Source organism: Carcharodon carcharias, chromosome 31, assembly GCF_017639515.1.
Source record: "Carcharodon carcharias isolate sCarCar2 chromosome 31, sCarCar2.pri, whole genome shotgun sequence".
NCBI lineage: Eukaryota > Metazoa > Chordata > Chondrichthyes > Lamniformes > Lamnidae > Carcharodon > Carcharodon carcharias.
The window spans coordinates 12,971,658-12,985,917 of record NC_054497.1 but is presented as its reverse complement, the minus strand read 5'-3'; the positions used below and the strand labels follow the sequence as shown (position 1 = coordinate 12,985,917).

The 14,260-nt window shown below is 46.8% G+C and overlaps 1 protein-coding gene across 1 annotated transcript in view; it reads left to right on the top strand.

Moving 5' to 3' along the window:
* Nucleotides 1-14,260, top strand: part of LOC121271530 (SH3 domain-binding protein 1-like) — a 42,651-nt gene that overhangs the window by 27,071 nt on the left and 1,320 nt on the right. The window contains exons 11-18 of the mRNA XM_041177511.1: nucleotides 477-588; nucleotides 2,095-2,176; nucleotides 3,765-3,845; nucleotides 4,771-4,884; nucleotides 5,882-5,979; nucleotides 10,282-10,423; nucleotides 10,933-11,123; nucleotides 12,038-12,565. Coding sequence (XP_041033445.1) covers nucleotides 477-588; nucleotides 2,095-2,176; nucleotides 3,765-3,845; nucleotides 4,771-4,884; nucleotides 5,882-5,979; nucleotides 10,282-10,423; nucleotides 10,933-11,123; nucleotides 12,038-12,565 — 1,348 coding nt within the window. The remainder of the gene's footprint in view (nucleotides 1-476; nucleotides 589-2,094; nucleotides 2,177-3,764; nucleotides 3,846-4,770; nucleotides 4,885-5,881; nucleotides 5,980-10,281; nucleotides 10,424-10,932; nucleotides 11,124-12,037; nucleotides 12,566-14,260) is intronic.

Below are 14,260 nucleotides of genomic sequence, written 5' to 3'. Positions count from 1 at the left end.
AACACCTAGAAGGACAGGGGCAGCAGAAGCATGGGAACACCACCAATTGCAAGTTACCCTCCTAGTCACACACCATCCTGACTTGGAACTATATCACAATTCCTTCACTGTCACTGGGTCAAAATCCTGGAACTCCCTCCCTAACAGCGCTGTGTGTACACCTTTGGACAGCAGATGTTTAAAACAATAACTCACCGGCACTCTCTCAATTAGGCATAGATAGCAAAATACTGGCCTTGCCAGTGACACCCACATCCCATGAATGATTAAAAAAAGAGCCCTAGATCATTTCTGGGAAGGTGACACAGCCAGCAATTTAAATCATACTGCTCGGGCAATAGGTCTTCCTAGGGAAAGGTCACATTTGCATGTGGTACTCCCTATAAGCAATGCATATTAGAACAGGAAATCCCACGCAGTTTATACTACAACATCTGAAGTCTTTGTTAAAATAATCAATTTGCCACCTCTCTCAGGGACTGTTCAGATTAGCAGCTGCTGCTTCCGTACTGAAACGGTTAAAATCTGCTCTGGATAGTGGTTCCTTTGACCCTATGGAGTTCAACTCAGACTCACACGCTGTGGCAGGTAAGATTTTTTAGCAAAGATGATACAAGTCACATTATTAACACATACAGAATAAGTAACTGGTTAATAATTGAAGCACCTCAGAGTGCAACATGATGTATGTCAATAACTCCAATACCATTGCACTGTCTGACTGTCTGTAATGACCATATTGAAATGACTGTAATATTCATTGATTGTATTGAAGCACCTCATGATCCATGTGTAAATGTTGAATATGATTACCCCTTTTGTGATGGCCATTTAGAAATGTTTTGTAATGTTCTTTATGTTTTTATGAATAAAGTATATATATTTTTAAAATAAGTAACTGGTTAATGCCTTGTGCTATATCTGCTCTGGGAGTGTTTGATGGGGACAATGTAGAGGGAGCAATACTCTGTATCTAACCCCGTGCTGTACCTGTCCTGGGAGTGTTTGATGGGGACAGTGTAGAGGGAGCTTTACTCTGTATCTAACCCCATGCTGTACCTGTCCTGGGAGTGTTTGATGGGGACAGTGTAGAGGGAGCTTTACTCTATATATAACCTCATGCTGTATCTGTCCTGGGACCGTTTGATGGGGACATTGTAGAGGGAGCTTTACTGTGTATCTAACCCTGTGCTGTACCTGTCCTGGGAGTGTTTGATGGGTACAGTGTAGAGGGAGCTTTACTTTGTATCTAACCCCGTGCTGTACCTGTCCTGGGAGTGTTTGATGGGGCCAGTGTAGAGGGAGCTTTACTCTGTATCTAACCCCATGCTGTACCTGTCCTGGGAATGTTTGACGGGGACAATGTAGAGGGAGCTTTACTCTGTATCTAACCCCGTGCTGTTCCTGTCCTGGGAGTGTTTGATGCTGACACCTCCTTTGTCCTGATAATTTTTAACAATTCATTCATGGGATGTGGGTGTCGTTGGCTAGGCCAGCGTTTATTGCCCATCTCCAACTGCCCTAGTTCCCAGGGTATTTAAGAGTCAACCACATTGCTGTGGGTCTGGAGTCACATGTAGGCCAGACCAGGTACGGACAGCAGATTTCCTTCCCTAAAGGATATTAGTGCAGCGAGATTATTAGTTAAATTCAGATGCTCACCCCTGATACTCTTTGCATTCTGCTGGGACAAATATTAATGCAATAAACTTTTTTTAAAAATCTTGATTATCGTTACAAGTAGTGAGAAAATAAATAAATAAATAAATAATAGTGCCTTCATTTCATCAGAATATCACGTGTCCAGTCACATCTTTTTAACACAATTGAAAAGTTGCATCATCAGCATGATGTGGGTAGTCCTCTCAAGCAGCCTCAAGAGTTAGCTAATTGTGGAAGTGGACTTTGCCAGTGACATATTCAAACCAAGAATTCATTCCAAAAGTTAAGACAATATATCTGGTTTAAAAAAAAAATCTTGCTCAGGATTTTTCAATGAGGACGTTGTCTCTTTAATTCTGGAATGAGTCGGTTGTTGTGAAAGGCGGCACGAGCTACTGCAGAAATAATCTTCCCCTTCTCTCTCTGTGGTAGGTGCACTGAAGTCCTACCTTCGTGAATTACCGCAGCCCCTCATGACATTTGACCTTTACGATGAGTGGTTCCAAGCTGCCAGGTACGTGATGGCACGTTTGTTCATCTTGTCCTTCATGACACAGTATTTCTGGAAGTATTTTCACTCCCTTGCCTTGTCCTCTTGTCCCCACCAAGTTCCCCAGGCATGGCAGTCAGACCAGTGCCCTACAGCCTCCACTGTTATCGGCTTTAGGAGGTACTCGAGGCTGTGTGCTGGGTAGCACAGCCTCCATTTACCTCTCTGACCCATCAGTGATTTGCCCGCGTTCTGCTTGCAGATAACCCACGAGGGCGAGACTAAGACTTCTCACCTCAGAACCCAACCTAATAAGAAGCTGGGAGATCCCCATAGGCTGCAGTCACTCCCTGAGCATTACATTTACTTACAGCACAAAAACAGGCCATTCAGCCCAACTAGTCTAAGCCAGTGTTTATGCTCCATCAAACCTCCTACCAACCAGAATGCCAGCTGTGATGTCAGGCCAGCAGCCCCACAGGAGAGATTAGCACTGCCAAGGCAGATTGCTGAGCCCAGGGGCACCTCAACATGGTTACCTGCATAGAAATCATCAGATAAAGCGGCCTTAAACCAATAGCAAGGTGACCAACTCTTGCAGAGAAAATTAAGGGACATTCTAGCATGGGGTTCCATTAAAGCGGGGTGTGGGGTGGCGGGCGGTATAGTGGAGGTGCTACTGCCGGGGTCGCGAGAGCGGGATAGGGAGGGAGGAGGGGGTTCCTGTCAAATTTCCGGGGAAGTGGTGGGGGGCATGCTGCCAGAGCTTTAGAAGTGAAAGCTGGTGGGGGAGGTGGGGCCGTTGGTAGCAGAGCTGTGATAGTGGGTGGGGTACGAGGTTAAGAGCAAGCGGGAGTTGCTGTTAGAGCTGTGAGAGTTTGTGGGCGTTGAGAGGGGACCTGATAGAGGTGTATAAGATTATGTGGGGCATAGATAGTGTGGGTAGGAAGGCACTTTTTCCATTAGCAGAGGGGTCAATAACCAGGGGGCATAGATTTAAGGTGAGAGGTAGAAGACCAAGAGAGGAGTTGAGGAGAAATTTGTTTTCACCCAGAACGTGGTGGGAGTCTGGAACTCACTGCCTGAAATGGTGGTTGAGTCAGAAACTCTTGTAATATTTAAGACGCATTTAGATATTCACTTGTATTGCCATAGCCTCCAGGGCTATGGACCAAGTGCTGGAAAATGGGATTAGTGTAGTCAGATGTTTGTTGACTGGCGTGGACACGATGGGCTGAATGGCCTCCTTCTGTGCAGTAAACGTCTATGAGTCCACAAGCTCAATGCAAGTTTAGCATAACTTCTTCAATTCTATCCATGTAGAAATGAACATTAGTGCTTGGTTTGCTTTTTTATGGCTATATTAATTTGGAGAATGTGTCAAATGTCACTCAGGTTCCCAAGGAATATATTACCATTATTCAAATAGAGACCAGGAGATCAGCCAATAGACATTGTGGGGGCGGCGGGGGGTGGGGGCGGGGGGGTGCTCAGAATGTACCATTATTCAAAGGGGGGATCATTTCTTTTCGGGGGGGAAGAGTGCAGAACTGTTTGGAAAACCCTGTTCCCAGGTCCCGAAGCTCATTGTTGACTATGTTTCTTTGTGCAGTGAGAAGGATCTTCCCAAGAAGGTGGAAAGTCTGCGGGAAGTTTGTGCTAAACTACCTCCAGAATCCTACAATAACTTACGGTAATGTCACACCCAGAGACAGGGGAGGAGTTCCAATGGCTCCTATTATAACTCCTGTCTGGTACAGATAATGCTAGGTCTCCAACATAAACCTTGGCTTGTGCACAAAGTGTGCAACAACTTACATTTATATAGCAGCTTTAATGTAGTAAAACATCCCAAGTCGCTTCGCAGGAGTATTATCAAACATAAATTTGACACTAAGCTGTTGTATGCTTGATTTTCCTCAGAGCAATGCAGAGATGACACTAGTTTGTAAGTGTGCAGGAATTTTCTTTACAGAGTCTTATATAATACTTCAAAATTTTTGTACCATGCTTCTAGCTCAGCTTCCAGTAGCTTGTGTGAGTCTGTTTACTTTTCTCTGAGTCAACACCCAGGCTTAACCAATCAAGCACAATGAGCATAGATCAGTTACCAGACTCTCATAATCGAACACATAACAACTGAACCATTGAACATTACACTGAGATATGAGGACTGATGACCAAAAGCTTGGTCAAAGAGGTAGGTTTTAAGGAGTGTCTTAAGGTAGAGAGGGCAACTTATTCTAGCGGGATGGATGAATTTCTTGGGATAATCCCAAAATTTTAGTAGGCATATCCCCTTGATGTTGGAGGGAGATGGAGGTGTGGGCAGGAGAATCAACACCCCCCCACTTCCCCCATCCTACCCCCACCACCAGCAGAATTTAAAGGAGCGCTGTAAAAGGTGTGGAACCTGGCTTATGCTAGGACTCTCACTCTACGACGCTGTGTAGAGGTCAGCACCAGTAGTGGGTAGTGATGCCCTGAGTGGCTACGTAGCATGACAATGCTCACTGTCGAGGTTCACACATAAAGAGTGGCCTATTGCAGGGGTGACATTCTGGGAAAATTTTAACTGGAAAAAAAGGAAAATAAACCTTTTGTTTTTTTTAAACTAGCTATCTCATTAAGTTCTTGGCAAAGTTGGCAGAGTATCAGGAAGTGAACAAAATGACTCCTAGTAACATCGCCATCGTGCTGGGGCCAAACCTCCTCTGGCCCAGGGATGAAGGGTAAGTTATAGGTCAAGTAAAAGGTCAACGAACATCTTTGCATTTGGCCAATTATTGCAGGAAGCCCAATAGAGAGGCAGCCAATAGAGAGGCAGCCAATAGAGAGGCAGCCCATAGAGAGGCAGCCAATTTGTCCTCCTTCCTCAGACCTGTAATCAGGAAGTCAGTCCACACACTTGAAGGTGGAAAGATGCTCTTCCAATCATTTCGGCTCTTTCAAAAATAATTTGGAATATTGTTTATTACAGGGAACGCTCTCTAGAATTTTCCACCAAATGGAAACATACAAGTGACAGCACAACCCTTGACTTGCCAGATTTCAGAGCTGTATGGTGCCAGGCTAGAAGAGCTCCACTTCTTCAGTGGCTGAGCGATAATATCCTGCCCATGTCCTTGTTTCATGTTCATGCAACAATAGGTGTGAGACCCAGAGCGGCTCCAACAGAAATATAATGCCACCCATGAATTGGTGGTAGCACCCTCACCTCTGAATCACAAGTTCATGAGTTTGCATCCCACCCTAGGGATTTGAGCATAAAATCCCAGATGAGACTCCCAGTGGAGCACTGAGTGAGTGAGATGCCATCGTTCGACAGGGATGTAAAAGTGTTTTCCCTCTCAGCTGGCTTTAAAAGATCCTATGCTATTTTGAAAAGGAACTGAAGAGTTCTCCCTTGTGTCCTGGGCCAATGTTTACCCCTCAACCAGTTTTGCTAAAAAAAAGAGCTTACTTGGTCATTATCAAATTTCTCTATATGGGACCTTGTTCAACATAAATTGGCTGCAGCATTTCCCAAATTACAGTGACTACACTTTGCCGTGACTGGCTGTGTTGAGATGTCATGAAAAGTGCCATCCCTCCTTGTAGAAAACATGCGTGCACTTCTGTTCTTTAAAAAAAATACCCAAGTGTGCAAATTATTCTGTGCATGATGGATGCATGCTTCAAGTCTTTAACTTCCAAAAGGTGAGCCTTTGCTTTCTTGTCCTGTTATAGAAAAGTATCACTGATGGACATGGCGTCAGCATCTTCTGTCCAAGTTGTGTCGGTTATGGAGCCCATCATTCAAAATGCAGACAGCATCTTCCCAGAAGGTAGGGGCTCTCCCTCAATCCCTCTGAGTTTGCCTTCTGATTTACCCCCAAATGCCACAGCCGCACCCCCCCCCCCCACCCCACTCCACCCCCACCTCCCACCCACCCTCAGTGAAATTGTTTCACCCTCATGTGCGATTCATGAACAAGTGTCAAGCAAGCCAGTTATCACTGGGGGAATCCAGGAAATGCCAAGTGAAAGAAACTGTTCGCATTCCGATGGCTATGGGGAGGGTTGAAGATAGACCTGTGGAATTCTGAGGAGGTAGGTCACGTGACAGAACCTCCAGGAACAAGATCCATTGCTGGCCTGTGGTCCGATCATTATCAGGCGCCTGCCAATGGTAATCAGATGTAGCAACCTCAGCTGGTTTTTGTGTTCCAAATCCTGGTCAAAGGACAGAAAAGAGGATTGTTTGATGGGGATAGTGGAGAGGGAGCTTTACCCTGTATCTAACCCCGTGCTGTACCTGTCCTGGGAGTGTTTGATGGGGACAGTGGAGAGGGAGCTTTACTCTGTATCTAACCCCATGCTGTACCTGTCCTGGGAGTGTTTGATGGGGACAGTGTAGAGGGAGCTTTACGCTCTATCTAACCCTGTGCTGTACCTGCCCTGGGAGTGTTTGATGGGGACAGTGTAGAGGGAGCTTTACTCTGTATCTAACCCCGTATTGTAGCTGCTCTGGGGGTGTTTGATGGGGACAGTGTGAAACACCTGCAATATCCACAGAGATTCTCTGACCTTTGCCGTTCTATTTGGTGGACACTCTGGAAAAACAGCGAGAGATCGTGAGATTCCTGTATCAGTCTATTCAAGATTCCATTGGTCCAGCCTGAATCCAAATTTAGATTTCTCTGCAATGATCGAGAATGTTGTAATTCTATCCCACATTGCCACCTATTGACTGATCACAATCCAACTTCAGTGACAGTCACTGGAGTTTCAAGTTTCTTGTTCATATGTTGGATAGTAATTCTGTTGCATTGAGAAGTACCCGCTCATAACAGAATCCGATGCAATGCCAAACAGGCCTGTTCTATTCTGGGCAGCTGGTGCACTCAGCCAGATTGCTGCCCAGGCACTGAAGATGTAATACTATCCCAGTGTGTCATGTAGACACAGATGGCCAATTTACTTTCACCCTTGATGCACTCCCTTCTCTCTATACCACTCCTGAAAAACTGACTGTGTCACTGTTTACCCACAAACCTCGGGCAGTATGTCAGTATTTACAGGGGGTCCCCAGGTTGTGTGTCAGTATTTACAGGGGGTCCCCAGGGAGCATGTCAGTATTTACAGGAGGTCCCTGGGGTGTGTGTCAGGATTTACAGGGGGGGCCTGGGGAATGTGTCAGTATTTACAGGGGGTCCCCGGGAAGTGTGTCAGTATTTACAGGGGGTCCCTGTGGGTGTGTCAGTATTTACAGGGATCCCCAGGAGTGTGTCAATATTTACAGGGAGGTCCCCAGTAAATGTGTCAGTATTTACAGGGGTATCAGCGAGTGTGTCAAAATTTACAGAGGGTCCTTGGGGAGTGTGTCGGTATTTACAGGGGGTCCCTGTGAGTGTGTCAGTATTTACAGGGGGTCCCCGGGGAGTGCATCAGTATTTACAGGGGGTCCCCGGGGAGTGTGTCAGTATTTACAGGGGGTCCCTGGGGAGTGTGTCAGTATTTACAGAGGCTCTCTGGGGAGTGTGTCAGTATTTACAGGGGGTCCCTGTGAGTGTGTCAGTATTTACAGGGGGTCCCCGGGGTGTGAGTCAGTTTTTGCAGGGGAGTCCCCAGGGAGTGTGTCAGTATTTACAAGGGGTCTCGGGGAGTGTATCAGTATTTACAGGGGGTCCCCGGGGAGTGTGTCAGTAATTACAGGTGGTCCCTGGGGATTGTGTCAGTATTTACAGGGGGGTTCCCGGGGAGTGTGTCAGTATTTACAGGGGGTCCCCGGGGAATGTGTCAGTATTTACAGGGGGTCCCCGGGAAGTGTGTCAGTATTTACAGGGGGGGCCTGGGGAATGTGTCAGTATTTACAGAGGGTCCTCAGGGAGTGTGTCAGTATTTACAGGGGGTCCCTGTGGGTGTGTCAGTATTTACAGGGATCCCCAGGAGTGTGTCAATATTTACAGGGAGGTCCCCAGTAAATGTGTCAGTATTTACAGGGGGTCCCTGTGGGTGTGTCAGTATTTACAGGGATCCCCAGGAGTGTGTCAATATTTACAGGGAGATCCCCAGTAAATGTGTCAGTATTTACAGGGGTATCAGCGAGTGTGTCAAAATTTACAGAGGGTCCTTGGGGAGTGTGTCGGTATTTACAGGGGGTCCCTGTGAGTGTGTCAGTATTTACAGGGGGTCCCCGGGGAGTGTATCAGTATTTACAGGGGGTCCCCGGGGAGTGTGTCAGTATTTACAGGGGGTCCCTGGGGAGTGTGTCCATATTTACAGAGGCTCTCTGGGGAGTGTGTCAGTATTTACAGGGGGTCCCTGTGAGTGTGTCAGTATTTACAGGGGGTCCCCGGGGTGTGAGTCAGTTTTTGCAGGGGAGTCCCCAGGGAGTGTGTCAGTATTTACAAGGGGTCCCGGGGAGTGTATCAGTATTTACAGGGGGTCCTCGGGAAGTGTGTCAGTATTTACAGGGGGTCCCTGGGGAGCGTGTCAGTATTTACAGGGAGGTCCCCAGTAAGTGTGTCAGTATTTACAGAGGGTCCTCGGGGAGCATTCAGCATTTACAGGGGGTCCCTGGGGAGTGTATCCGTATTTACAGAGGCTCTTTGGTGAGTATGTCAGTATTTACAGAGGGTCATCGGGGAGCATTCAGTATTTACAGGGGGTCCCTGTGAGTGTGTCAGTACTTACAGGGGGTCCCTGGGGAGTGTGTCTGTATTTACAGAGGCTTTCTGGGGGTGTGTCCGTATTTACAGAGGCTCTCTGGGGGTGTGTCAGTATTTACAGGGGGTCCCTGGTGAGTGTGTCAGTATTTACAGGGGGTCCCTGGTGAGTGTGTCAGTATTTACAGGAGGTCCCTGGTGAGTGTGTCCGTATTTACAGAGGCTCTCTGGGGGTGTGTCCGTATTTACAGGGGGTCCCCGGGGAGTGTGTCAGTAATTACAGGTGGTCCCTGGGGATTGTGTCAGTATTTACAGGGGGGTTCCCGGGGAGTGTGTTAGTATTTACAGGTGGTCCCTGGGGAGTGTATCAGTATTTACAGGGGGTCCCCGGGAAGTGTGTCAGTATTTACAGGGGGTCCCCGGGGAGTGTGTCAGGATTTACAGGGGGTCCCCAGGGAGTGTGTCAGTATTTACAGGGGGTCCCGGGGAGTGTGTCAGTATTTACAGAGGGTCCTCGGGGAGTGTGTCAGTATTTACAGGGGTCCCCAGGAGTGTGTCAATATTTACAGGGAGGTCCCCAGTAAGTGTGTCAGTATTTACAGGGGTATCAGCGAGTGTGTCAGAATTTACAGAGGGTCCTTGGGGAGTGTGTCGGTATTTACAGGGGGTCCCTGTGAGTGTGTCAGTATTTACAGGGGGTCCCTGGGGAGTGTGTCCATATTTACAGAGGCTCTCTGGGGAGTGTGTCAGTATTTACAGCGGGTCCCCGGGAAGTGTGTCCCTATTTACATGGGGTCCCTGGGGAGTGTGTCCATATTTACAGAGTGTCCTCGGGAAGTGTGTCAGTATTTACAGGGGGTCCCTGGGGAGTGTGTCAGTATTTACAGAGTGTCCTCGGGAAGTGCGTCAGTATTTACAGAGGGTCCTCGGGGAGCATTCAGCATTTACAGGGGGTCCCTGGGGAGTGTGTCTGTATTTACAGAGGCTGTCTGGTGAGTGTGTCAGTATTTACAGAGGGTCCTCGGGGAGCATTCAGTATTTACAGGGGGTCCCTGTGAGTGTGTCAGTACTTACAGGGGGTCCCTGGGGAGTGTGTCTGTATTTACAGAGGCTCTCTGGGGGTGTGTCAGTATTTACAGGGGGTCCCTGGTGAGTGTGTCAGTATTTACAGGGGGTCCCTGGTGAGTGTGTCAGTATTTACAGGGGGTCCCTGGTGAGTGTGTCAGTATTTACAGGGGGTCCCTGGTGAGTGTGTCCGTATTTACAGAGGCTCTCTGGGGGTGTGTCCGTATTTACAGGGGGTCTCTGGGGAGTGTGTCCGTATTTACAGAGGCTCTCTGGGAATATGTTAATATTTTCATGGTGTTCCCAATGCAGAAAAGTTTGCAAACCACTGGTCTAAGAAGGACTTTCTCAATATTGAATAACATTCAGCTCCTGCCTCTAATAATTGTTTAAATACTGCTTATCTTTACACAGATTTAGATTTCAGTGTGTCAGGAATGTTCGGGCCGAGTATTCTGTACTCAAACTGCACGTCACCAAGAAAAGAGAGCAGCTCAACAGAACAGGCACAGACCTTACCTCCCCCAGTTAAACCCATCACTGACCAGAAGGAAGAGTACGTTCACTTTTTTTTTTCCCCAGGTTAATTTAACTTGTGCATCCTTGGTTTTCACCGCTCCATCTTTGATGGCCATGCCTTCAGCTGTCTCGGCCCCAAGCTTTGCAATTGTCTCCGTCAGCCTCTCCGCTTCTTTCCTTCCTCAAGACGTTCCTTTACATCTGCCTCTGTGATGATGTTTTTGGGTCACTTGTCCTGACATCTCCTCCTTGTCTTGGTGTCAGTCGTTGTCTCATGGACGCTCCTGGTCTTGCAGCTTGGAACCTTCGGTGAAGGTTCGATGTATATGTGCAAGTTGTTGTTGCAGTTGGGTGGGGGAGGGGAATAGAGCCAAGCGAAGGGGAAGCTGTGAAAATAGCAAAGGTGACTGAGTAAAACCAAGTTAAAAGGATTTGGCAGTCAATCACGTCACCCTCTGTGTGACCGTGATCCATGCGCCTTGTGATGCCTGTCACCGCGGCAACAACCAACCTTTCGATCTGACTGAGCGGAAACTTTCCCGACAGGTTAATTCGCATCCGCTCTGCTCCCTCTCCCAGATGTGTAAACGACGAGAGCCCCTCAATCCCCCCACCGTCATCACCAGCTTCCACCTCCGGCAATGAGCCAAGCAAAATGGAGGCTCAGGCTGTTGAGACCAGATCCAACCTGACTCTCGCCGTCATTGACCAGACTTTCAACCTCTCCGTGAGAAAAGGTAAGATGGCAAGGAACTGGAACTTCAATTTAACAAAATAATTTGTTCAGTCTGAGACGGGGAAGGTCAGGGAGGAGGGGGAAATCCTTTTTTCCAAGGAGATGGATTCCATTTCGGGAGAAAACTCTTGGGGAAGTAGTGTGAACCCCCAGCTGAGGGGAATTGTGTGGCAGGAAAACAAGGAATAGTAGTTTTATTAAATCTGCATCATGTCTTAACCAGAACAAATATGATTATGTACTGAAGGGAGAAGGTTACAGGGCTTTGGGGAAAGAACGACGCACAGTGAGTTTAATCGGATATCTTCAAAGCCAAATGGTCTCGAGCTGTGCAATATGATTCTATGACTGTGTGTGTGTGTGTGTGTGTGTGCAGGTGTGGAGGGGGCGGTGGGGAGGGCTGTGTCAGGTAATCAGAGTGATTGTGATTATGCACCCTGTTCAGTTGTAGAGTGTGTGTGTGTGTGTGTGGAGTGGTCTGTGTTCAGTGTGTGTTCAGTTTGTGCGTGTGTGAAGACTCTGTGCGTCTGTGTATTCAGTGCATGTATGTGTGTGAAGTATTGCATGTGTGTTCACTGCATATGTGTGTATGTGTGTGTGTGTGAAGCATGTGCATCTGTGTTTTCAGTGCATATGTGTGTGTGTGAAGTATTGCATGTATGTCCATTGCGCGTGTGAAACCTCTGTGTATTCAGTGCGTGTGTGTAAAGCATTGTGCGCATGTGGTGTTTGTGTGTGTGTGTGTGTGTGTGTGTGTGTGAAGCATTGTGCATGTGTGTGTGCGTGTGTATGAAGAGTGATGTGCATGTGTGTACTGTGGGGACAGAGTCTGGAGAATTCCACGCCAGTGAGAGCCAACATCTCCAGAAGAGGAGGCCACAATTAAAATGAATCATGTTTTTTTTTCTCTTTCAGTAAAGAAACCGGCTCCGACAAGACCAACCTTCCCTCCACCCCAGCAACCAAAAGCCAGCCTGCCCTGGACATCTAACCCAGTGTGTGCTTCATTAACCCTCCCAGCAGATGAAAGGAGCATTGTCACTCACAGAGTTAGTGTTGGTCCCATTCGGGAGTCGTCCATAAACCCTCCTCCTGCTTCCCTCACCCTCCCAGCAGATGAAAAGGGCATAATCACTCGAAGAGCCACTGCAGGTGCCATTCGGGCACCAGCCATGGCCCCTCCCCCTGTTCCTGCCCTTCACCTGCATCAACGAACTGTCAGCTTGGATTTACCCTATTCCGAAGAGGTTTCCCTGCAGGGAAATCTCGAGGCCCAGCAAAGGCCCAACCCAGAAATGCTACCCTCCCTGCCTCGCTGCTGCCAAGTTGGGTGGAACAAGCAGCCACAGCCACTGCCTAGAAGTAGGGTTTTTTCTGCCAGTCAAGCAGTGCGTTCAAGCATGAAATCGGAACTGAATGGATCTTCCTCTGTGAAACAGCGTGGTATGTAAAGAAATTCATAATTGTTAACGTCTTGTCAAATTACATTGTTAAAGTTTGTCAATTACATTGTTACAGATTGTTGGTGTCAATTACATTGTTAAGGTTAAGAGAAACAGGTGATGAGTATTAATTGTCTTTGAGCACGTATAAATGGGAGATAACTGGGACACTGGGTTGAGTGGGAGGAGAGCTACGAGACTAAACAAGTCAATAAAATCTCTCAATAAAGAAAAGCCCTGTCTCTTGGTTTTTGCTTCACCAATCAGCTTAGATCCTGTTAACAATCAGGAACAGTGTGGTGGGGGTCTGGGGAGGCAAGGTAGGGAGGCCTTCCATAATCTGTTGCCATTTAACTCTGCGTTCCTTTGACCAGGAACCCGAAATTTATAACATCTTCCCAATGTGCAACTTATCCTGATCAAACAGCAATTAACCTCTGGAATACCTTCCCTAAACCTCTCCGCCACTCTTTCATCCTTTAAGACTGCTCCTAAAACCTAACTCTTTCACCACACTTTTAAACACCTGTCATAATGTCTCCTTTGAATTTGTGTCAATTTTGCCTGATAGTGCTGCTGTCAAGCACCTTGCGGGGTGTTTATCTACATTAAAGCCACCATATAAATGCATGTTGTTGTTGATATTACACAGGGTTACGTAAATTAATACAGAAACAGGTCATTTGGTCAATGCCAGTGTTTATGCTCCACACGAGTCTCCTCCCATCCTCCTTCATCTCAACCCCGCCAACAAACCCTTCTATTCCTTTCTCTCATGTATTTATCCAGCATCCTCTTAAATCCATCACTGCTATTCACCTCAACCACTCCCTGTGCGAAAGTGAGTTCCACATTGTCACCATTCAAGTTTCTCCTGAATTCCCGACTGGATTTATTAGTAACTATCACATTTAAGATATAGTTCCGATTTCCCCACAATTGGAAACACCTTCTCCTCATCTAACCTCTTGAACCCCTTCATAATTTTAAAGACCCTACAAGCTTTCCCTTTACTAGAGAAAAGAGCTCCTGCTTGCTCAATCTTTGATGATCATTATACCCCCTCAGTTCTGATATCCTCATTATTAACATTTCTGGCATCTTCTCCAGTGCCTCCATGTGAAATATGGTGACCAGAACTGTTTGCAATACTCCGAATGTGTTCTGAGAAAGGTTCTGTACAAGTTGCTCTGTATATACACATTTCTTATATGAAAACTTGCAATGACTTGTAGAGGGTTAAATTATGAGCACCAGTTGCATTTATTCTAATGGAGTAAAGAAACGTTAAGGGATGATCTAATCAAAGGGATTAAGATGATTAAAGGAGTTAAAAGATAGATAGTGAGAAACTATTTCCCCTCATGGTGCGAGTCCAGAACAAACTGGTATATCCTTAAAATTAGAGTTAGGCCATTCACATGTGATGTCAAGAAACTCTTCCTTACATAAAGAGTAGTGGAAATCTGGAGCTCGCTCCAGCAAAAAGCCATTGAGGGTCAATTGAAAACCTCAAAACTGAGGTTGATAGATTTTTTTGGTAGTAAAAGGGTATTAACAGTTATGGAACCATGGGAGGCAGATGGGGTTAAGCTGGACATCAACCATGATCTAATTGAATGGTGGAACAGGCTGGAGGGGCTGAATGGCCTCCCCATTCCTATTTTGCTAAAAGGGAAGTAAAATATTTCTTTGG